The following is a 24,923-nucleotide window of genomic DNA, read 5'->3' as shown; positions in this document are numbered from 1 at the left end:
AAACCGATTGCTTCCATGGTGATGTACCCAGCGCGGACCCCTTGACCCGGAAATCGATCTATCGTGATGAATGCTGGGTCATGTAGTCCACGTCAGAAGTTCGGGCAAGGCGGAAGGTTCCTGGAAAGGGAAGTGAGAACGTTGCGAACGTAGCGAACGTAATGAGCGTGTCTGGAGCGGAGAAGGGGAGGAAGAGAGAAGGCATTAAGCGGAAGTGACGCTCTCCTCGCTCAGGGCGGAAGTTCCCCGCCCCACCCGTAAGGATTGGGGTTTGACTAGAGGCGAGAGAGGATCTTGCCAGGGCTCCGATTGTCCACGGCCCCTCCTCCTGTTGCTGCGGGCGTGATTCGTAGGACTCAGGTATTTTTCTTTTACTGTCCTTCTGCGGCGGAAGCTTTGGCAGAGTTCTGCCCGAGTGCCGCTGGTGCTGGAGTAAGATGTAGAGAAATGAAGGGGAGCAAGCAGGAGAGAGGCGACATCTTCTTGTGCAGGGCTGGTTACCGCTGTAAACGCGTTGCCGTCCACCGCCCTGAGTAAGTGCGATGCTTTCCTCCTGCCGGGACGGGAGATCCGGACCAAGGCCAAACTCAGAGCTCACGTCCCTTTTTTTTTTTTTAATCCCTCAAATCCTGGTATTTTGGGCCTTTACTCTCCCCGCCCTCCTCCCCCCCCCCCCCCCCCGCAGCCCCCTTTTCCTACTTCGCTTACCCTCCGGTCGTGGAGGGTTGATTGTTTTGTGTTATCTTCCCTTATCCTCATCACTTGAAGTTCTCTTTGAAAACGTACTTGATCTGGAGATAAATCTGTTGTTCCTTGTAGCTAAGCTTCTCTCCCTTACAGGTTCTGAAACTCTAATGCAGTTCCTCTGTGGGACCCACCCCTCCCCCCCTCCCGTTCCCACCGCATCCCCAAGCTCCCTGCAGGATCCTCCCGCGTCCCTGCAGCCTTTCAGTCTCCTGGAAACCGAGGTTGCAAAGACAATTTCAGTTGCGGTTGAAGTTCTGGCATCACAGTCCTAAGAGAATTCTGCCCTGTAGATTTATAGCTAAGAGTAGACGTTTCTTTGTTTCAGGCGAACTGTGAATTTGGTGAGCTTTTTTTTTTTCCTTTTTGTAATTAAACTGAAGCGGAAACAATGAAAGAGCTGGAGTGCCTGGTGTGAGGCTGAGTTCTTTGGAGTGTGGAAGAAGATATTTTGGGGAAGGAATAATACAGTTGCTTTTGAATGACCCCAACAGAAAAGTCTGTTATCATTTGAAGTCTCCAGTTTATGCACTTAAAATGCAAGTGTTCCTACCCTATTCTGTACCACACGGGACGTCTCTTAAATACTTTGTCTTAGCATGCCAAACCACTTCACAAATAATTTTGCTGGATAATGGAAGTGTAAAGATAACTCTGGGTGTTGTCTTAAACCATAATTTGATTATTATAGGTTTCTTTTTCTTTTTTCCTTTCTTTTAGGAGTACAGTAAATGTAAATGGAGCTTGTATAAACATGCATCCTTTTGATTTGGTTTAAGTTTTAGGTTGTTGCTTTGATTTTAATTAGTCATTTTGGTGTTTAATGAATCTGCCTAAGTTTGGTTTAACTATATTTCAGTAGACCAAAAAAAATTTTTTTTTCTTTTTAATTTTAGGGGCAGGGTAAGGGCAAAAGAGTGAAAACCCAGAGATGATTTTAGCAGTTGTCAATGAGAAGGAATGTCTAGTTCTCGTATTTCCAATGTAAGAAGTTCAGATTTATATTTTACTCGTATGCTCAGACTTCAGGAACTCAGTTCAGACTAAACTAAAAGAATGATGTACACATCAGAATGTTCACATTAGAATGCCAGTTTATGTTGGAATAGAAGATAACCCTTTCCAGTGATCAGAATTTTCAGGTTGAAGATCCAGTGCACTCTTTCCTGTATCCAGGAACTCGGGAGGTTGTGTGGTAATCGTGGAACAAAGAAAATGAACTTGGAAAGTCCTGAATTATATATCATTACCAAAATTATGATAGACGCTTAAGAATTACCCCTCTCTATAAAGAATACTTTTCCAGGGGCTTGGATACTTAAATACTTAGATACTTAGTTATATCCTTTTTCTTGGAACAAAGCAAGATGATTTTTCATTTTGACCCCTTTTCTCAAGGCCCTGTAGATCACTATGTTATACATTGCAATCTATTTTATATCTTTTACCTTTAATTTCCTTGATGAAGACTCAGAAGCTGCATTAGTCTCCATGGTGAATATTTAGGAAATGGGACCTTATCAGCATCCCATATCTTACTAATTATCATTTAGGGTTATTTTGTGGAAAATAAATCTCATTCATTTATTGTATATTCTGTTTATGTCTATTACGAAGCAGATTTTTAAAAAATCTTATTCTTGAATTTTAGGAATCCAGGGAATTCTAGGAATTGTGTGCTGATTAGAAAAGCCTTTTATATTTACCCATATGGGGAGACAGAATAAAAACTTTTAAATCAAATTCCAGAATAGTGGAATACACTATTAAGTGTATTAATAGTACACCTCTGAAAATTGAAAGGGAGTAATTAAAAATACATTGAAAATAGCAAAATGAGACAAAGCAAGTTAAAATAGTAATTTAAAGATAATTTCAAGAAAATTTAGTTAAATTAACGGATTGTTTAGTTAAATTAAGGAATGTTCCTGATACATACCTTAATTTTTTGAGCTGAAGTTAATTAAGGTAAACAGAATTGCCCTGAAAACATCCTTTATTTCTACATTCAGAATAAAATATTAATTGGTTGGATGAACCACTATAGTTTTCTCCTTGTTCTTACTCAAATTTTACAGACATCCAGGAATATTGGAAATCAGTGTGAATTCTGTAAACTGCTAAGAATTTTATATAATTTAAGAAGTTATTGTGGAGAAATGCTATGCAAATGAAAGGTGCTATTAACAGTAACAAGTAATTATAATTATACTATTATTTGAGCATTTGCTGTGTGCCATAGACTCCGCTGGGTACTTAGTGAATATTAACTCATTTAATCCTCACAACAATTTTTTGAGGTTACATCATCTACATTTGTACTGTAGCACATTTTGTAGGTGTTTGCATCAGAAAGTAATTACTCAAATTAGTCAGTTTAGCTATCTGTTTAGAGCTTTGGAAAAGTTTTGACGGGGGAGAGTGTTGAAACTGTAGGATAAAATTAGATTTTTCCATCATTAATCATTCACATCTATTATGTATTATTTGATCATATGTTTTTTAATTTTCTTCTTTGGATTTCCGTTCTGGACCTTTTTGGTTTCTTGAATCAAAACTTTAATAAGGTTAAAAAATTATGAACCTCTTTTTATACATGTGGGGTTAAACATATTTTCTTGATATGTATCAGTGTTATATTTCATTTACGTAGGTTTATGTTCCAAATCCATTGTGCGTTTCTGAGTCAAAACTATACTTTTAAACAAAAAAAATTTTTTTGTTGTATTTTAAGCACTAATCTGTTTAAGTTAACAGAATTTCACATTTTTTGTAACCAGTTTTTCAGTAGGTGGGTTAATTATGTAACCTAGAGCTTTTACTGGATAAAAGTAATGGCTTTGGGGACTTGCTTTCTTCTGTGTTATTTTGGAATCTATGGTATAATGATGCGTATTATAACAGGCTTTAATTTTACTTTTGTTTCTCCAGATATAATGAAAGTCAATCTCAGAGAAAAGGAAAATATGCAAACTTGTTCCATAGGCTCACTGTTAAAATTATTATGCCATCATTAGTTGAATTCTTCTGTGAGGAGAGTTGAACTATGGGAAAGAAATTTAAACAATTCTTATTTCTCTTCACCATTTATTTGCTCTCATTGTAGCAGATAATTGTCTCCCAACTGATTTCAGCACCACTATTTTGTAGCTTAGGTGTCAATTAAGTGTAATAACTCACAACTTGACCTTTATTAGCTTGGTTTCAGAATCTAAAATTGTGAAGCTGCTGTAGACTATGGAAAGTTTGGTTTTATTTTATCTAATGTTACCTTTATATTGTGGATATTTATGTAATAAGAATGTGATTAGAAGTGAATATACCATTACCTTTTTAAAACTTTTCAAATGGATACCATTTATTTAATTTTGACTAATCAATCCAGTTACCTGGATTTAGAGTACTCATATTTGTTTTATGGTACCAAAATTAAAAACAAAAAAGTATGGCAGGGATGAGGGGGAAGAAGAATCAATTGTGTGAATAACAGAAGAGAATAATTGTTCCATGGATCTCTATTTTATTTTAAACCCCTGATGTATTCTTGTATCTGATCTACATAGTGTGTGTGTGTGTGTGTGTGTATTACATATATATATATGTATATGATCTAGCCTTTTTGGGTTTCTGGTTTGCACCTTTTTAGTTTCTTGTTTGAGATAAAACTTTATTTTTAAAATATTTTTCATGTGATTTTTTTTTTTTTAAGGCTGCGTTTGGTCTTCGTTGCTGCGTGCAGGCTTTCTCTAGTTGCGGCGAGTGGGGTTACTCTTTGTTGCAGTGCATGGGCTTCTCATTGCAGTGGCTTCTCTTATTGTAGAGCACGGGCTCTGGGTGCCTGGGCTTCAGTAGTTGCGGCATACAGACTCAGTAGTTGTGGCACACAGGCGTACTTGCTCTGTGGCATGTGGGATCTTCCTGGACCAAGGATTGAACCCGTGTCCCCTGAATTAGCAGGCAGATTCTTAACCACTGCGCCACCAGGAAAGTCCCTAAAACTTTAATAAGATTAAGAAATTATGAGTTTTTAAGTGAGGTAGTATAACATAGTATTTAAGAACTCTGGAGACAGAGTGTCAAGGTTTAAGTCTTGCCTTGGGCTTAATTTCTCTGTGCCTCAGATTTCCTCGTCTATTATATGGCAATAATAATGATAACAGTGCCTATCTCATGGTGTTAGTCAGAGAAGGAAAGGAATTAATACATGTAAAAAGCTTAGAACAAAATGAAAGGAAAACCAAAAAAAAAAAAAGCTTAGAACCGTAGCTGGTACATTATGACGATCAAAGATATTCTAAATGCTCTTCATAGAATAATTTAGTCTTATCACAAGTAGCAACAATTATAAGTTGGTTCAATAAATATTTTAAGGAGGTCAACAGAGATCAGCATTGTAATTTTTTTTTTTTTTTTTTTTTTTTTTTTTTTTTTTTGGCACACGGGGTTAGTTGCTCCGTGGCATGTGGGATCTTCCTGGAGCTGGGATCGAACCCGTTACCTCTGCATTGGCAGGCGGATTCTTAACCACTGCGCCACCTAGGAAGCCCAGCATTGTAATTTTTTTAATGTAATATGTAAAGAACATTGTTCTAAGGCTAAGAAAACATTATAGTCCCAATAATGTCTTTCTAATTGTGTGATCTTAATTAATTTAAACTCTCTGAACTTAAGATTTTTCATCTGTCTTATACAAAGTTTAGTGCCATATTTTTTTAATTTCTTCTTCCCTGTACAAAATCTCATAAACATGCAAATGTAGTATAATATAATGAACCCTCATGTACCTGTCACCCAGCTTCAGCAGTTATCAGCTCATGACATCATCTCGGTCTCCATCCACTCCCTCATCCCATATTAATTTGAAGCCAATCCCTGACGTTATATTATCTACCAATATTTCAGTCTGTGTTTGTAAAAGATAAAAACTCTTAAGAAAACAAAAACTACAATATCCCTGTTCAACAGCAAAGAATAACAGTGATTAGTTAATATAATCAATAATACAGTGTACAAAATTTCCAGTTGTCCCCTAAATGTTGTGTGTGTGTGTCTGTGTATTATACATGTGTGTGTATGCACTTGTATGAATCACGGGTTGTATTTGGTTGATGTGTCTTTTAGGTTTATAGTAATCTGTAGGTTCACTCTTGTCCTATTTCTTTCCATTTATTTGTTCAAGCATCTAGGTTATTTATTCCATAAAATTTCTCACAGTGAGGATGTTTGTTGCTGATTGCATCCTTCTGTTATAGTTTAACATGCTTTTTCTGTTCTCTGTATTTCTTATAAATAAATAGTTGAATCTAGTCTGTTGACTACATGTTTGATTTTGGGGTGTGTGTGTGGTGGGTGGGTAGGAGTGTGCAAAAATAGTTATAGGTGGTATTATGATCTTCTATCAGAAGGCCCTGATGTCTCGTTGTCTCTGTTTTTGTGATGTTAGCAGCCCTTCATAATCAGTGCCTACCTGTATTCATTAAGATTGTAAAAAGGGTGATACTCTCTCATTCCTTCTTTAATAACTGGAGTACTTTTAGAAAGAAACACTTACTGTCATCTATATGGTAACCCAGTGGTACAGTTAATATAGGAAAGGCATGATAAATGCTTGAGTCTTTCCCTTTATTTGCTAGGCTTCAGATAAATTGATTCATTAGCATGCTCCAGTGGTGATCAATTTTTTTTAATTATCATAATTTTATTATCATTATGAGCTCGTGGATTTAAGCATGTCTGCTGTGTTTTAATCAATTGCAGTTACTGTAATTGATGATCAGTTTGTCCCATCTTCGACTAATGAGAGCCTGTTCAGTTTGGCTTCTAAGTTTTTTATGACCTTAGTTGTCATTGATAGCGTTATTGCTGTCTAGTATGTAAAGATTCCTAATTTATCTTTACATTTTCTGCCTCAGGTCTGGAATCAGCCATTTGTCCAAAGAGTTCTGTTGCCTTGGAGGGAAACATTATTTAGGGGCCGCATCTGTGCTAGGAGTGCTCTTTGCTACTGGGATCATAATTTCTAGCCCTTTTCAGTAGACGGAGCTAGGGAATGTAATTTTTTTCTTAATAATATATACATTTTATACATTTGTATATCATGTATTTCATAGGTTATATACATATATATTAATATATAATGTTTCTATACATATTTATTCTGATATTTTTAATTCAGAATCAGACTACAAGGTTTATATTTAATGTCTCAGTCTTACATCTTTCTTTTATCCCATACTGAGAATCCCAGGTCACAAATGACTCTAGGGATGATAGAATTAGAAATGTCACGTAATTATGCATGGTGGCAATGCACAGGAGCACTTTCAGAATACAAATAACACCTTCACCAACAATGTGATTACTGAAAGTGGTGCAGAATTGTTTAGGGTGTACCCCACTAGGGATGAACTATCAAATTACTGTTTTAAAGTTATTTGGAATGGTATGGTTAGGCTACTAACTAGATTAACATTGGATTCCTTTGCTTCTTTTTATTTTCTTAAGTTTATTAACTTATTTTCATAAGTTTCTTATGGACTGTGTTTTTAAGGTTTAATTTTGCTTTATAATTATGTAAAATATTTCCCTAATTCCAAAGTCAAATCTATAAATGGGATATATTCAAAGATGTCTAGCTTCTGTGTCTATCCCCCCCACTCTGTTCTCTGCCTCCTCTATTAGGTAATCTTTTAAAAAATATACCATGTTATATTTACTTAAAAAAAAGTGGATATAAATATATTTGTAACCTCCTCTTGTCACCTCCTCTTTCTTAGATAAATAGTGACATACTGTACACACATTTCTCTTCCGTGCTTGGATCAGGGAGACCTTGCAGAGTAGTATATACAGAGATTTCTCATTTCTATTCGCAGCTGCATAGTATTCCATTGTGTGGATGTGCCATAGGTTTTTTTCAGCCATTCTTTTGCTGGTGGGCATTAGAATTGTTGTAAAACCCTTGGTCAGTTACCCCTGGGCTCCTCACAGCTAGAGAAAGCCCATGTGCAGCAACAAAGACCCAACACAGCCAGTTAAATAATTTAAAAAAGAGAGAGAAAGAGAATTATTAACTCCATATAGTTTTTTTTAAATAATTAATTAGTTGGCTGTGTTGGGTATTCGTTGCTGCATGCAGGCTTTCTCTTGTTGCAGAGCACGAGTTCTAGGCGTGCAGACTTCAGTAGTTGTGGCACATGGTCTCAGTAGTTGTGGTACAGGCTCAATAGTTGTGGCACATGGGCTTTGTTGCCCCGCAGCATGTGGGATCTTCCCTGACCAGGGCTTGAACCTGTGTCCCCTGCATTGGCAGGCGGATTCTTAACCACTGCACCACTAGGGGAGTCCCTCCATATAGTTTTAATTCATTTGATTGCAAGTGAAGTTGAGTGATTTTTCATATACTTAAGAACCATTTGTATATTTTAACCATCTGTTCGTTTCTTTAGCCTATTTTTTCTACAGGGCTAGAGTATTTTAGGAATGTTTTATTAATTGCTGATACATCTTTTATATATACTGTAAGTAGTTTTCTCAATCTGATGTATATTTTTTCTTTATGTTTTTTAGCTATTCAGAGTTTTTTAATGTAATTAATTTGATCTCTCTTTTCACTTATTGCCTCTGGGTGGTGGTGGTTGTTTTTATTATTTATTTATGTATGCATGTATTTATTTATTTATGGCTGTGTCGCTCCCAGTTGCAGCACTCAGGATCTTCACTGCGGTACGTGGGCTTCTCTCTAGTTGTGGTGCTCGGGCTCCAGAGCGTGTGGGCTCTCGAGTTGCAGCACGTGGGCTGTCTCGTTGTGGCCCACATGCTCAGTAGTAGTGGCACACGGGCTTAGTTGTGTCCCCTGTACTGAAAGGTGGATTCTCAACCACTGGACCACCAGGGAAGTCCCTGCCTCTGGGTTTTGTACCGTAGTTAGGAAACTGTTCTCCTATCTCAAGTTGTAGAGGAATTCACTCCATTTTATTCCAATACTTATATGATTTCATTTTTTACATTTATACCTTTGATCCATTAGGAATTTATCATGGCATAGATATGTGGAAGGGATCTAATTTTATGTATTTTCCTAAGGCTATTCAGTTATCCCAGCATGTTTATTTAAAAGTCCCTCTTTTCCTTGGTGATTCTGAGATGCTGCCTTTATCATAAACTAAATTTGCATATATTAGATTATCTGTTTCTGTATTTTCTACTTTTCTCTATTGATTTGTTTCTCCAAACCAAACATTCTGTTTAACCCACAACAAAGTTTACAAATGAGAAAGTCCAAGTTTAAAATAAGTAATTTACCCAGAGTCTATTAAGTAGTCAAATGTTGAACCCATTCGTCTCTCTGGGCCTGAAATTCACACTTTTACTCACTGTTCTTTCCTGTTTTCTACTGTACTTGTCCTTCATTCTGGACAAGGTTGTTGTTGAGATAAATGAAACTGTCAGTGTAAAAATGACAAAGGTTAGGTTTTGAAGATTAGAAATTATTGCTTCCATGAGTTATTTTTAGCCATTTATGGGTAAATAACTAAGAACCAAGTGTAGTCATAGTTGTAATTCGTAATTTTCAAGGAGTTAGTTATAATTTGCCGTAATTTTTAAGCGGTTATACTTGTGCTGGAAATATTTTAACCGATTCTCAAACATTAGCATGCATGAGAATGCTAATGCACTCTTAAAACACAGATTGCTGCCCCTTCCTTAGTTTCTGATTCCTTAGATGTGTGGTTGGGCTCTAGAATATGCATTTCTAGCAGGTCCTGGGTGATGCTGATGCTGTTGGTACAAGGAAAACATTTTGGGAACCATTGTTTTAAAGCTCTCTCTTTTTAAAGTTCTGTGAATTTTTCTTAAGTCAGTTTTCTTGAGAGAGAAACGGAGTCAAGTTTAAAATGTTAATAATGGGGCTTCCTAGATGGCACAGTGGTTGAGATTCCGCCTGCCAATGCAGGGGACACAGGTTTGAGCCCTGTCCCAGGAACATACCACATGCCGTGGAGCAACTAAGCCCGTGCACCACAACTATTGAGCCTGTGCTTTAGAGCCCGTGAGCCACAACTATTGAGCCCTTGTGCTGCAACTACTGAAGCCCATGTGCCTAGGGCCCGTGCTCTGCAACAAGAGAAGCCACGGCATTGAGGAGCCTGCACACCACAGCGAAGAGTAGCCCCCACTCACCACAACTAAAAAAGAAAGCCTGCCCACAACAAAAAATACCCAACACAGCCAATTAAATAAATAAATTTAATAAAAATAAAAAAATAAAATGTTAATAATGAGGTTATGGCAAACCTCCAATGTAATTCATTTTAAGTTCATATTTACCTTGCCCTTTTAAAGTTCTTAGTTCAGATTGTTTCGGTTATACGTTAAGAGTATAATAATCTCTTAAACTTTATTCTCAATACTTCTTAAAGGGATTGAATCTAGTACAGTGATAGAAATATGTATGGGTGTTCTTTTATGAAGTCATCTTTACCAGTTTCCTTCCTTTGAGTGGTTTTTAAAACTTTGATCATTTTTATTATTTGGGAGGAAAATAGGAAAGTGAAATGAAGGAGAGATACTATAGAGGGTATAAGTGTAGGGATGCAGCTTCATCATGGCATTCTGGTGACCTTGCATGTGTCCACACAGGCAAAAGCTTGGACTGTGGTACTGAAGCTTATCTGAGTCTTGGAACACCTTGTGATTCTCCTGGAACACAAGAGGATGGGTGGTCTCTAAGGAGCTGCTACAAGGCCATCTCCCACCTGCCTCTCTGTCACCCCTGGGAGTGCCATGAGACAGTTTCTCTACCTCCCTGGTGAGGTGAGGTATGGGACTTTGATGTCCCACTGCCCCACAGAATAGAGGTCCAGAATATGAAACTGCTGCTGCCATAGTTTGGGTTCTTCACACCTTGTGTTGCTGCCATCCAGCCCCTTTTGTTTCTGTTTCCATTTTGGTATGTGGGACAAGGACCCAAGGAGCTTAGTCTTCTTTTACTATCTGTAAGTAATAAACTGTCTAAATTTAAAAGTGGCTCACTGCATCTTTTCTGGTCAAATTAGTCTGGTTTTAGCCTTTCCCTGTTTGTGTTTATTCATTTGACAGTAAGTCAGCTTTGTTCCATTTTTGGTGAGCATGGAAGGGAGTCACGTGGGTTTAGCTGGCAAAAACTGAGTCTTCTTAAGGAAGATAATAATAAATAGCACCTAACAATTATCGAGTGCCATATGTACCATTTTGTCGGTGCTTTACAGATGAGAAAACTGAGACTTTAAGATCACTTTCCCAAGATCACATAGCTATTAAATAGTAGAGACAATATTGTAACCCTAGGAACCTGATTCCAGAGCCCAGTCTCTTCAAATTATATTATCCTGCATATCTGGTTATGGGTCATATATACACACAGATATATGCGATTTTATGTTGCATGTGTACATATGTGTGTGTATATATGTTTACAAATCAATATTGTATTATGCTTTCATATCATGTTAACAGTAATTCACCAGTCTTGAATTGGATATGCAAAAATTAGTTTGTATACAGATCTATTACTATATGATTTCTATTTATACTAAAAATGAATCTAACCGATAGCTCATTAACTTGATTTGCAAATCAACAATTCTTCAGTACTTCGTATGGTCCAAGATGTCAGTGGTACAAAGTAGATTTCTTACCCAGTAGTAAGAGATGGTACAACATAGACAGTAGAATACCTCTTAAGCAAACAACGTAAAAAAAAATTGCTAGTAATAAGATGACATTAATAAATAATATTTATTACAAGCTTCCTAAGTGATAGGCACTATTCTAAGCACTTTATATGTATTAACGCATTTAATCCTCAAAACAATCCTATGTTATTGTATTATTACTAAGTAACTTTCACCCTTTGGTTTTTCACACAACTCTCAGGTTTCCTTTTTTTTTTTTTTGTATTCAAAACCCCTAAGACATGTCTTGAATTTCTTCTCTTCATCAGGTGTTTTACTTTGTTTAGATCTCTTTTAAAGGATGGTACTCCAAATCTGTATTCCAGATGTGGTCTGACCTTTGCAGAGCCAAGTGGAATGTCTCCTCTCTATTTCTGTACATTATAGTTCTACTAATGCACCTTAAACCTCCATAAGATTAGTGTGCCAAACTATTAAATCTGTAAACCCTTTAAACACATCCTAAGGATGATTCTTTTCTCTCTTTTTCTGTACGTGTATACTTGTTTTGGAATCCACTATAGAATCTTAGCATTCATCCCTTTTAAATTTCTTCTTGTTAGATGTCAGGTCTTTTTGGATCTATGTTTTGTTAGCTGATATATTTGCTGTCCTCTACAGCTTCATATCGTCTGCAATGCTGAAGAGCCTGCCTGCAGTATCTTCATCTTGGCCTTGTGGTATACCCTCAGAAACCTCCAGGTAGACCTCATTCCTTTAAGTGGTATACTCTGGTGTAATTGTCCAGCCACTTGCTAATTTAGCTAACTGAACTAGGTTACATTTTTTGGTTTTGTTCTCAAAATCATAAAAGCATTATAAAAATCTTTACAAATCTCTAGTAAGCATTGTATATTCTTCTGATCTGCAAGTCTTCTTAATACATCAAAAAAAAGATTAATCTGTGACATATCTTGTTAACTCATCCATCCTAGTCTTAGAGATCACTACATCCTCTTCTGAGTGTTCACAAATCAAACCTTTAATAATTTGTTTCAGAGTGTTATCTGAAATTAACATTAACCTTACCAGAACGTTAGTAGAAATTACACTCTTATTTTTGAAAATAGTCTCCACTCTTGTGGCACTGGCAGTGATTCAGTGATCTCATTCACAGGTTCTTTTAAATATCTTGGAACATAATTGTTTGGTCTGGGAGAGATGTGAATTTATAAAGTAGCTAGGTCTCTTTTTTTTCTCTTAATTTACTTTTTAAAAGACTTTATTTTTTTAGAGCAGTTTTAGGTTCACAGCAAAATTTAGAGGAAGGTATAGGTGTTTCCTGTGTATACCCTTCCCGCACATGCATACCTTCCCCCATTATCAATGTCCCCCACCACGGTAGTGCATTTGTTACAGTTGATGAACTTATACTGACACATCATTATCACCCAAGTCCATAATTTATCTTCAGGTTCACTCTTGGTGTTGTATATTCTGTGGGTTAGGACAAATATATAATGATACATATCTACCATTATAGTATCATATAGAGTAATTTCACTACCCTAAAGATCCTCAGTGCTTTGCCTGTTCATCCTCCCTCACCCTTAACTCCTAGCAACCATTGATATTTTTACTGTCTCCATAGTTTTGCCTTTTCCAAAATGTCATACAACTGGAAGCTTGCAGTATCTAGCCTTTTTAGATTGGCTTCTTTTACTTGGTAAGGCATTTTCTCCATGTCTTTTCATAGATTGACAGCTCATTTCTCTTAGCACTGAATGATATTTCATCGTCTTGTTGTATTTATCCGTTCACCTACTGAAGGACATCTTGGTTGCTTCCAAGTGTTGGCACTTCAGAAAAAAGCTGCTCTAAACATCCGTGTACAGGTTTTTGTGTGGACATAAGTTTTCGATCCATTTGGGTAAATACTAAGGGAGACAGTTGCAGGGTTGTATGGTAAAAGTATGTTTCGTTTTATAAGAAGCTAACAAGGTGCTTTTCAAAGTGGCTGTACGATTTTACATTTACACCAGCCATGAGTGAGGGTTCCTTTTGCCCCACATTCTGTCCAGCTTTTGGTTCTCAATGTTCTGGATTTTGAGCATTCTAATAGGTGTGTGGTAGTGTTTCATTGTTGTTTTCAACATGCAGGTCCCTGATGACACATGATCTTGAACATCTTTTAATCTGCTTACTTACCATCTGTATCTTCTCTGGTGGGATGTCTGTTAAGGTCTTTAATCCATTTTTTAATCAGATTGTTACTTTTCTTATTGTTTAATTTTAAAAGTTCTTTGTTTATTTTGAATGACAGTTCTTTATCAAGTTGTGTTTTTTTGCAGATATTTTCTCCCAGTGTGTGGCTTGTCTTGTCTTCTCTTCTCGTTCTCTTGGCATAGTTTTTTCCAAAGTAGAAATTTCTATGTGGGTTTTGTTTGTTTGTTTTGTTTGTTTGTTTTAATAAAAACATCCAACTTATTCTTTATTGTTTGGATTGTGCCTTTGGTGTCGTATCTAAAAAAATCATTGCCATACCCACGGTCATCTAGAGTTTACTCCTGTGTTATCTTCTAAGTGTTTTATGGTTTTGCATTTTACATTTAGACCTGTGATCCATTTTGAGTTAATTTTTGTAAAGGATGTTAATAGAGTCTGTCTCGATTCATCTTTTCACTTGTGCGTGTCCGTTCCAGCACCATTTGTTGAAAAGACCATCTCTTTTCCATCATATTGCCTTTCCTGCTTTGTTAAAGATCAGTGGACTGTGTTTATGTGGGTCTATTTCTAGGCACTCTCTTCTGTTCCACAGGTCTATTTGTCTGTGCTTTCACCAGTACCGCACTGTCTTGGCTACTATAGCTTTATAATAACGCTTGACGTTGGGTGGTGTTGGTCATTCAGCCCTCTTCTTTTTCAGTATTGAGTTGGCTGTTCTGGGTCTTTTGCCTCCCTGTAAAAACTTGAGAATCAGTTTGCAATATCCACAAAATAAACTGCTGTAGTGCAAGTCAGGAAGAACTGACATCTTGATAACGTTGTCGTCTTATTTATGAATATGGAATCTCTCTCCATTTATTTAGTTCTTTAATTTCTTTTTTTTTTTTTTTGTTTCCTAAATTTTATTTAAGAAGTGATATAAAACACCCCAGATAACCAGGTCTAATCCTCGTCTTCTTCCTCTTCTTCATCTTGGTTAATCTGGAAGTAGCGCAATTCATAACTTTCCTTGCTGTTAGCAACTACGCGTAACCAATCACGTAGATTATTCTTCTTCAAATATTTTTTGGTGAGATATTTCAAATACCTTTTGGAAAAGGGAACATCGGAAGTTACAGTGATCTTACTCTTGCTTCTTTCAATTGTTACAACGCCTCCTCCGAGATTCCCAGCTTTTCCATTCACTTTGATTCTCTCCTGTAGAAACTGCTCAAAGTTGGCAGCATCCATGATTCCATCTTCCACAGGATGGGTACAGTCAAGAGTAAACTTCAGGAGCTGCTTCTTTTTTTTGCCCCCCTTAGCCACAAGCTTTTTCACAGGAGCCATGGCGGCGGAGGAGGCAGAAAAGCTCTTTGATTTCTTTTATTAGAATTTTATAGTTTTCCTCATATAGATCTTGTACATATTTTGTTAGATTTATTTCTAAGTATTTCAGTTTTTAGGTGTCAGTGTAAATGGTTGTATGTTTGAAGTTTCAAATTCCACTTGTTTGTTGCTGATTTATAGAAAATTGATTGGATTTTGTATATTAACCTTGTATCTTGCAAACTTTCTATAATTTCTTATTAGTTCCAGTGTCTCGGGGTGTTTTTCTTTTTTTAATTGTTTTGGATTTTCTACGTAGACAATCATGTCATCTTCCAGCAAAGACAGTTTTGTTTCGTCCTTTCTAATCAATATGCCTTTTATTTCCCTTTCTTGTCTCATTGCATTCGCTAGGTGTCCTTTTTCAATTCCTTCTCTTATTTTCTGTGTCATTCACCTTCCCTGTTTGTTTTTCACTTTTCGTTGTGAATAACTTCTCCTTGTTGAATCAGACAAATGAGAGTTGAAAGGGGTGTTTCACAAAACAGCACTTTAAATTAATTGCATGTAAAGGAATTGAGTACTTAAATGTTTATAGACTTTCAGATGAAGTTAATTTTGACCCAGCCTTTTGAAAATTTGAATTGGATGAAAAGAAGATGGGAGAGAGAGGAGAAGGTTTATAGACAAAATCTGGCAAATGGTAAGAAGATATTTATATAGAGCTATAGTAATTACATGAGCTTTATTGGAGTGAAAGATCATTATGGAAAGAATAGGAGCTAGTGAAAGTGGGAATCCTGAGAATGAGACTTAAGTGCTTATATTCATAGCACTTCAAGTTGTATGGAATTTTAAACTTTGCAAAACCATTTTCATGTAACCTTTTGAGGTAGGTGGGAGGTTTCCTTATTTTATGGATGAAAAAATTAGATTAAAGATATGTACCAATTCCATTTAGCAGTATGTGAGCCAGTTAGGACTAAGCTTATTGTCTCCTATTTCCAAGGTCCCTGTTCTTTGCTGATATTGTTACATTTCTGTAGTAGCCTGTACTCATAACGCTTAGAGTTTGTTGTGTTTTCATGTGCATTATCTAATTTGATCCTCAAAAACCTTGTGAGATATATATAGTTCAGAAATTATTATGATCTCACTTCACAGAAAAGGAAAATGAAGGTAAGGTGAAGTTAACAATGTAAAGTAGCTAAGACTGCTTTCTTAATCCCATCACTTATTTTCTATATCTACTTGTCTTTCCTGTTGTTCATTTTTCTCTTTTCAATCTACGTGTTAACTTTTTCCATTAAACTGAGGCCAAAAGAAGTTAAGTTTAAGGGGTCAACACTATAGTAAGTAAAAAGAGCAGATCTGCATCTAAACATGTGCCTTCTAGTTGCTGTTTTCTTACCAATATGTTGTTCTGGAGTAAAGTACCTGCTGGAAGACCAGCAGGTTTCTTGAGACTTGTCTGTGCCCTAATTGAGAATTATTGTTAGATGTGTACAGGATTAGTTGGAGATATAAAAAGTGAAGGTTGGTGATACCAGCTGTACTGTGGTCATGTTAACAAAATTTGTTAACAGACATAAAATTCACATGAAACAAGTGTGATATGATGACCTTCTTAATGAAGATAAAAGTTTTAATATTTGGCTGTTCCCACTTAAAAATGCACAGGAATGAAGTGCTATACTCTCCCAGTCCTACCAACATTTATATTTAATAATGTTCAGAATTTTAAAATTTATTTGATAATACTTTTAAAATAGGAACCAAATCTTCTGCTTTTTAAAATTACCCCCATAACTTGTGTTTGAGGTATAAAATGAGGCAGGAAAGAAACTTCATATTGTCTTATGTTCCTTTCATCTATTCTAAGCAGCTGCTATGAGCCATTCTGAAGTACCCAAGAATTAATTTCTTATGGATGCTATAACAAATTACCACAGACTCAGTTGCTTAAAATAACAGAACTTTATTTTCTCACAGTTACAAAGGCCAAAAGTCTGATAGTATCATCAGTGGGCTGAAATTAAGGTTTTGGCGGGGCTGTGCGCCCTCTAGAGGTTCTAGGGGAGACTGTGTTACTCACCTCTTCCGGCTTCCAGTGGCTGCCAGTGCTACATCACTCCAGTTTCTGCCTCTGGGGTCAGATTACCTTCTCTTCTGTCTGTGTCGAATCTCCTTCTGCCTTCTTATAAGGTACATGTGATTGCACTTAGGGCCCAACTAGATAACCCAGGATAATCTCCCCATCTCAAAATCCTCAGTCGTATCTGTACAGTCTTTTTTTTTTTCCTCCCATATGAAAGACCCAGGGATTAGGTTGGGGATGTCTTCTGGGGGAGCAATTATTCAGCCTACCCCAGTCCTTATTGCCTCTCGCTTTTTCTTCTTTTTTTCTTCCTCTTTTCTTCTCTCCTACTTTTATTCTTTTTCATCTTCCAGAAGTAAAGTGTGTTTAGTATCTATGATAAAGGAGTTGAATGATTAACATCCCTTCTAACTCTAAATGCCTCTGTCTAGTATTTAGTATTTAAAAACCAACAAACATGCAGATAAACAACCAATCTCATTTATTTTGCGCTACTTGAAAAAGGAATCATTTGCAAGATTATTTTGAAATAACTCTTCATGCTTTTTGTTTTTCTGTAGATGGACCACACATCCCCGACCTACATGCTTGCTAACTTAACCCACTTACATTCTGAACAACTTCTACAGGGCTTGAATCTTCTTCGTCAACATCACGAACTCTGTGACATCATTCTTCGAGTAGGTGATGTTAAAATCCACGCTCACAAAGTGGTACTTGCCAGCATCAGCCCGTATTTCAAAGCTATGTTCACTGGAAACCTTTCCGAAAAAGAGAACAGTGAGGTTGAGTTTCAGTGCATTGACGAAACTGCCCTCCAGGCCATTGTGGAGTATGCCTATACAGGGACTGTTTTTATTTCACAGGACACAGTTGAATCTCTCCTTCCAGCAGCAAACCTACTCCAGATAAAACTTGTCCTGAAAGAATGTTGTGCATTTCTTGAAAGCCAGCTTGATCCTGGTAATTGTATTGGAATTTCTCGTTTTGCAGAGACGTATGGTTGTCATGACCTTTATTTGGCAGCCACTAAATACATATGCCAGAATTTTGAAGCTGTTTGCCAGACTGAGGAGTTTTTTGAGCTTACGCATGCTGATTTGGATGAAATTGTTTCCAATGACTGTTTGAATGTAGCTACTGAAGAGACTGTTTTTTATGCACTTGAGTCTTGGATCAAGTATGATGTCCAAGAACGCCAGAAATACTTAGCACAGCTACTTAACAGTGTGCGATTACCATTGCTGAGTGTTAAGTTTCTCACTAGATTATATGAAGCAAATCATCTTATTCGTGATGACCGCACTTGTAAACATCTTTTGAATGAAGCTCTGAAGTACCACTTTATGCCTGAACACAGACTCTCTCATCAGACAGTCTTGATGACACGACCTCGCTGTGCTCCCAAAGTACTTTGTGCAGTAGGAGGAAAATCTGGACTGTTTGCCTGTTTGGATAGGTAAATAGAAGGCTTTTAAAGGATTAATGCTAATAGATTTTATACTCTTAAAATTTGCCAGTTTTTTATGTTTTTAAAATAGTTTGCTTTTCCTGTTTATTTGCTTCTTTTTACTTTTTCTCTTCTTCCGAAATCACTTATCTGATTGTTTTAATCACGTTGTCATCCATTCTCTACAACACTCTCAGTTATTACCACCCTTCCTTCCTCCCAGTGCACAAATTTTATCCATCCTTGTTGCTCGTGAACTTTTCTTCCATTTTATGCCTTTTTTTCCTTTGCGAAATCATTTACATCTTTATTTGAGTCAGAGCAGGTCAGAAGGGATTTATTGCTAGCTATATCAGAAGGTGCTAAAGAGGAAAGCTAGCCATCTGTGATGAGGGCAGACTGGGACAAGAATGTGTTTGAATGAATACAATTAATCAGAATAACCACCAAGGAAATAAAAAATAGGGTACTGATATAAATCATGGACTTTACATGCAATTTATTTTCTTCAGCATAAATATTTTTTTAACAACAATAGTAGAAAGTGCCTTCTTTTCTTATAACTTAGAGGAGGAGTTGTCAGACTTTTTCTGTAAAGAGCCAAATAGTAAATATTTTAAACTTTGTGACCATATGGTCTCTGTTGTAACTACCCAAGTGTGCCATGGTAGTGCAAGAGCAGCCATAGACAATGCAGAGACAAATGAGCGTGGCTGGGTTCCAATAAAACTGTATTTACAAAAGTAGCTGGTGAGCTGAATTTGGCCCATAGCCATCATTGATTTAGAGCGTTCTACAAGTAACTTTTTTCACTTGTTTGTTTTTGTTTGTTTAATTTCTATTTTATATGAGTGTAGTTGATTAACAGTGTTGTGTTGTACAAGTAACTTTTATACTTTGAAAAGATACCTGGGTGTTACCTTTACTTTTCCCTTACATGGGATTGCTTAATGAGAACTTTTGTGTTTAATACATTTCTTTAATATTTAATATTCTAAATATTAGGATAAATATTAGAATATTTAATATTCTAAAATATTTCCAAACATTTGGTGGATTGCATTTCTTTCCTCCAATTGGAGGAAACTGTTGAGGCTGTATCAGTGTTAGTTGATATGTTCTTTATCTTTTAAAAAGTCTCAGTGTGCATTGTGGTCTAAAACTAGTATTGTTGAGATTGGGCTAACAATACCCTTAAAGTTCCCTTGTGCCCCTCCTTGATGCCATCGCCTTCTCTCCCCCAGAAGTAACCACTATTCTGAATTTTTAATGTATTATGCCTTTCCTTTTGTTGTAATTTTGCTACATATTATGTTTGCCCCGGTATATAGTTAGGTACTACGGTACTACATATTTTTATGTAGTACCGTAGTACCATATATATTCTTCAGAGATGTGTTTTGTCATTGAGCAGTAAGTTTTTGAAATTGAGATTGCATGAGGAAATAGTTCATTTCGTTTCATTGGTATATGGCATTATAGTAGCTGGGCAAAATACAGCATTTTCTTTCTACGATGAGTATGATAACTGTAGAAATTAATTGGAATGTTTCACATATACAGAAAAGTCCACAAATCCCAAGTGTACAGGTCAATGAACTATCACAAAGCAAACATTACAGACCATTTCAAGAAAAAGAATACACCCAACACCCAGAAACCACCCTTAAGGTCCCTCCCTGTCCTCCCCAAAGGTAACCACTATCCTCATTTCTAATCTAGAGATTAGAGATGTTTTTGAACTTGATAGAAATGAGATTATACTGAATATATTCTTTTGAATTTGGCTTCTTTCCCTCAATATTATATGTGTAAGATGCATCACTGTTACATGTAGTTGTAGTTTGTTCATTTTCATTGCTGTATATAGTACTTTCTTATATGATACACACAGTTTACTTATCCATTTTATGGTTGATGGAAAATTTGGATTGTTTCTAGTTTGTGACTATTAGCAGTAATGCTACTGTGAACATTGTTGTACGTGTCATACATGTGCATTTCTCTTGGGTGCATATCTAGGAATGGAATTGCTTAGTCATAGGGTGAATAAGGATAACACCGCATCTTATTTACCCATTCTCCTTTTGATAGATGGTTGTGTTGTGCTGCTGTAAGCATTTCTCTATTTGTGTCCTTTTGCAAAACTCGCTGTACTAGGCATTCAGTAGAGAAGATACACAGGAATGAAATTGCCATGTCAGAGCATATGAGTATCTTCAGTTTTGCCAGGTACTGTTTATGGGCCATGTTGATGTTTGAAATTTAATTTTTTCTGCTTATTCTTTAGTGTGGAGATGTACTTTCCTCAGAATGACTCTTGGATTGGTTTGGCACCCCTAAACATTCCTCGCTATGAATTTGGAATATGTGTCTTAGACCAAAAAGTGTATGTTATAGGTGGTATTGAAACTAACGTGCGTCCTGGCATCACTATCAGAAAACATGAAAATTCAGTAGAATGCTGGAATCCTGACACAAATACCTGGACTTCTCTCGAGAGAATGAACGAGAGCCGAAGTACCCTGGGAGTAGTGGTACTTACAGGAGAACTATATGCTTTAGGTGGTTATGATGGACAATCTTATTTACGATCTGTAGAGAAGTATATTCCCAAAGTAAGAAAATGGCAACCTGTGGCACCAATGACTACAACAAGAAGTTGTTTTGCTGCAGCTGTGTTGGATGGAATGATATATGCCATTGGTGGGTATGGTCCTGCCCACATGAACAGGTATTTAACTTAATCAAGTTGTATATGCTTGTAGATGTTTAAAAGTATCATTAACAGTGATTTCTGGATTTTAAACAATTTGTGTATATGAATGAACTTCCCTTTTTAATTTTTAAAGTAATACTGATAGGCATTGGGGAAGCTTAATCTGCTCCACAAGTATAGTTGTAACTGTTTTACATGAGGATTTATTACCAGCCTAAAAATCAAATCCCTGTTATTAAATTTTGCATTCATTCATTCAGTATAAATGGACTAGATTTTAAAATTCAGAAATCTGAAAGTAAAATGGTTAGATAACTTTAGATTCTGGGTGGTGTGTGTGTATTTGTAAATGTGTGTGTGTGTGTGTGTGTGTATGAATGATCTGTTATTACATTGTTTAATGGAATAAAAAGTGAAAAATGTAATTTCTATATTCTTACCCAATATCATAACACATCATAAATTATAAGCCTTATTTAAATATTCCTTTCTGGATTCTTATTCTATAATCACACATGTATCATTATGTATCTGAGCTGTGTTGAAATTTAAATGTGAGATTTCTGTATTTTGTAGTATTCTCTGAATAAAGGAGAAATATATATGTGAGAAAAATAAAAGCATAAAGTGACTGCTTATGTGGAAAATTCATCATAATTCTGAACCGTTGTAGAAAGTCGATGTTTCAAAGATTTTTATCTCTACTAGTATTTTATCTCTACTAGTGGCGTGTATTTTATTTATTGTGAGCATTTTAATGAAAGAGTATGTGGTGGTTTGTTAACAAACTGAGAAAGTAATGACACAACAGCATTTCATCTATAAATTTTTATTTCTGTGTAGGCTAAATTTTTCCCCCTTTTTATCGCTCCGTTAGTTGAAGGAAAAGTAGTTGGGGCCCAGACATGCATTTATATTTTTTAAAGAGCTGCTGGCAGAAATTCCTAAGATAAAAGGTACTTTAAATCTGAGATAATGCTCTTGAAGTTTAAATTCTTGTTACAGTTTTTCACTGGATTCTTCTTGTCTAATGATTTTGCTGTAACGCTTTTTATCCTGGAGTCCTTTCAGAAATAGTTATAGTTTAGGCTTCTGGTCTAGTCTGCAGTCTAGTCCCTATTCTGAACTCTGGAATTATGTTACTGACTCTCAAATGCTTTCGGCTTTCTTGAGAAGTTAGGATGAGAACAGGCTCAACCAACTTGCCTTTGCACCCCTTCAGGGCAAAGTGTATGCTCAAAGGCCTTCTGGCATTTTTCAGGGAAGCTTTTTTGGAAATTCTGATTTGATTTGGATTTCCATAATGCAGCTTGGAAATGCCAAGAATTCTCTGGAATACAGACTTTATTTAAATCCATGATTTCTTCTAAATTACTCTGAGATTATTCTGATTAATCAGTTTGTTATGAAATATGCAGTTTTGCATTGCAGTAAGTAAGTCACCATAAATTCACGTAAAAGAAAAAAGTTCCTCTTCCTTCCTTCTCTTCGTCTTCCCTTTTCCTTAGCTGTGTGGAAGATCTTTAGTATCTTTAGGAACCGTCTATACACAGTTTGTGATTTTCAAAGTCCTTTCACATGCATACTCACTGGACTTTATTCTTACATGAATCCTTGAGGTTATATTATCCCCATGTTTACAGGTGAGAGGAAATGACTTATCCAGGATCACACAAATCCAGAGTGGTAGGTCTAGAGTTTCTTTAGCTCTAGGTATGCATTATTAGTACTTGAACCCAGATGTTCTGACTTCAAATGCTCTGTGCCCTTAATACACCTTACTGCTTGTACAATATAATAGAGTAGGAGATGGCTATTATTGCACCAGTCTACAAGGTAAGCTTTTATCCCTGCGATTTTATCCGCAAAATCTAAACATTTGGGACAAACTACTCTTGTTTTATATCTGTCCATTTGCACTTTTAAAACTCTGGTGGGTTTTAGTTGCGTTAGTGACACAAAGGATATGTGAATTAATTCTTTCTTTTGTGAATATTTGCAGTGTGGAGCGTTATGACCCAAGTAAGGACTCCTGGGAGATGGTTGCATCTATGGCAGATAAAAGGATTCACTTTGGTGTGGGTGTCATGCTAGGCTTTATTTTTGTGGTGGGTGGACATAATGGTGTTTCACATTTGTCGAGCATTGAAAGATATGACCCTCATCAAAATCAGTGGACTGTGTGTAGACCAATGAAAGAACCCAGAACAGGTAATAATAATGTACCAATTTCTAAATATATAGGACAATTTTTTATAGTGATGTTCTTGAAATAGAAGATTTGGGGGATACAACAGTAAGAGTATTACTTGTCCAGAAAAAACTTTTTTGTGATAAACGTGACTGACAACTTAATTAGGCAAAACTATATAGATTTCTTTACTGTGATTTTAATATGGCGATGTGCACATTGTTATTTTTTAAACTTTTACAACACATCACGAGAAATGCTGATAATAGAAAGTATCTTGTAGAAGCTCTTTGTGTTGTCCATGTAACAAATGTCATTGTTTTATGAATTACACACACACACACACACACAGAATCCGTGAAGTGTTCTATTTTGGTTTTTATGGTACATCAGCAGTCTATATGTTACTTTCAAATGTTTTCTTCTTAAGGGGTATAGTTATAGTTGAATCAGAAAGGGTTAGATTTCAGGTTTCCTAAAGAAAAACAAATACACCTTTGTGGAAGAGAAGACATCCTTAAACCCAAACTCAAATCACATTATTTTAAAAGGAAGGTTTTAAGTTATTGTTGGAAATGCTTTAGGAGTATTCCTTGCATTTATGATTAAAGAAACTCCTGAAAAAACCTGCAAAGGAAATAGAACAAAATGGAATGGACTATTTTAGTTGTTTAGTATAATTAGTTTCTGTGACCATTGAGAGGGAAAGCCATAAAGCAATGAAAAGGTAAAATATTTGGATAGCCTTGTTCTTTTTAGAAGTATATATATCTATAAAGTAGAATTTTTAAAGCATAAGTTATATAGTTCAATATATATTTACAATCTTAACATATCTGAAAATAAAAATGAATGATTTTTTGAAAAATATAAATTGAGAAGAAAGCATATGGAAAAATATATACTACATTCTTAATAATATTTAATTGTGGTGGAGAGGGAGAGTAAGATTGGGGAGGAGAGAGGAGGGAGGACTTCAGCTCTTACTTTTATAGTAAGGGATTTTTTTCCAGTAAATGCATATCGCTATATTGCTTGTATAATTATTGAAATGTAATGTATTTTAAGAAAACATTTAAATACAAATTTCCGTGTGACGTCTGCTTCGTGGTTAACATATCTTTTCCTCTATTTTTACCCACCTTTCCTAGGAGTTGGTGCTGCAGTAATTGATAATTACCTTTATGTAGTGGGTGGTCACTCAGGGTCTTCCTATCTGAATACCGTGCAGAAATATGACCCTATCTCAGACACGTGGCTGGATTCAGCTGGCATGATATACTGTCGCTGCAATTTTGGATTAACTGCACTTTGACAAGTGCGGACCTGTGGAAATAGCGTAGTACTGAACTGCGAGCCGCATGAAAGGATGCCCAATTTTCTGAAGCCCAAAAGCTGCATTGCTTTCTTTTTAACTTGAAATGGCATGAAGACTCAAAAGTTTTTTTGGATACTTTGAACTGACAAATAGCTTTGGTTGCTCTTGATTATACAGTGAATCACTAATCCAAGAAAAGAAAAGAAAAAAAAAA

At 36.1% G+C, this 24,923-nt stretch overlaps 2 protein-coding genes across 4 annotated transcripts; one reads left to right on the top strand and one right to left on the bottom strand.

The window, feature by feature from the left end:
- Position 1: 1 nt before the first annotated feature.
- On the top strand, positions 2-24,902 carry KLHL28 (kelch like family member 28). Of its 3 annotated transcripts, none has more exons than XM_057723654.1 (5): positions 2-360; positions 17,592-18,490; positions 20,772-21,215; positions 23,203-23,411; positions 24,543-24,902. In XM_057723654.1, exons 2-5 carry the CDS (start codon positions 17,592-17,594, stop codon positions 24,704-24,706), a joined length of 1,716 nt encoding a protein of 571 aa, XP_057579637.1. In that variant the 5' UTR covers positions 2-360; the 3' UTR covers positions 24,707-24,902. The 3 variants fall into 3 exon arrangements, with proteins under 3 accessions (XP_057579637.1, XP_057579638.1, XP_057579639.1); XM_057723655.1 differs by lacking the exon at positions 2-360 and adding an exon at positions 395-533; XM_057723656.1 differs by lacking the exon at positions 2-360 and adding an exon at positions 12,137-12,161.
- LOC130845863 (60S ribosomal protein L22-like) lies at positions 14,518-14,968 on the bottom strand. Its single transcript, XM_057723657.1, has one exon. The coding sequence runs from the start codon at positions 14,952-14,954 to the stop codon at positions 14,568-14,570; it is 387 nt and encodes a 128-aa protein (XP_057579640.1). The 5' UTR covers positions 14,955-14,968; the 3' UTR covers positions 14,518-14,567.
- Positions 24,903-24,923: the final 21 nt, after the last annotated feature.

This window comes from Hippopotamus amphibius, chromosome 2, assembly GCF_030028045.1.
Source record: "Hippopotamus amphibius kiboko isolate mHipAmp2 chromosome 2, mHipAmp2.hap2, whole genome shotgun sequence".
Classification (NCBI taxonomy): Eukaryota; Metazoa; Chordata; class Mammalia; order Artiodactyla; family Hippopotamidae; genus Hippopotamus; species Hippopotamus amphibius.
This window is presented reverse-complemented; position numbering and strand designations above follow the sequence as displayed.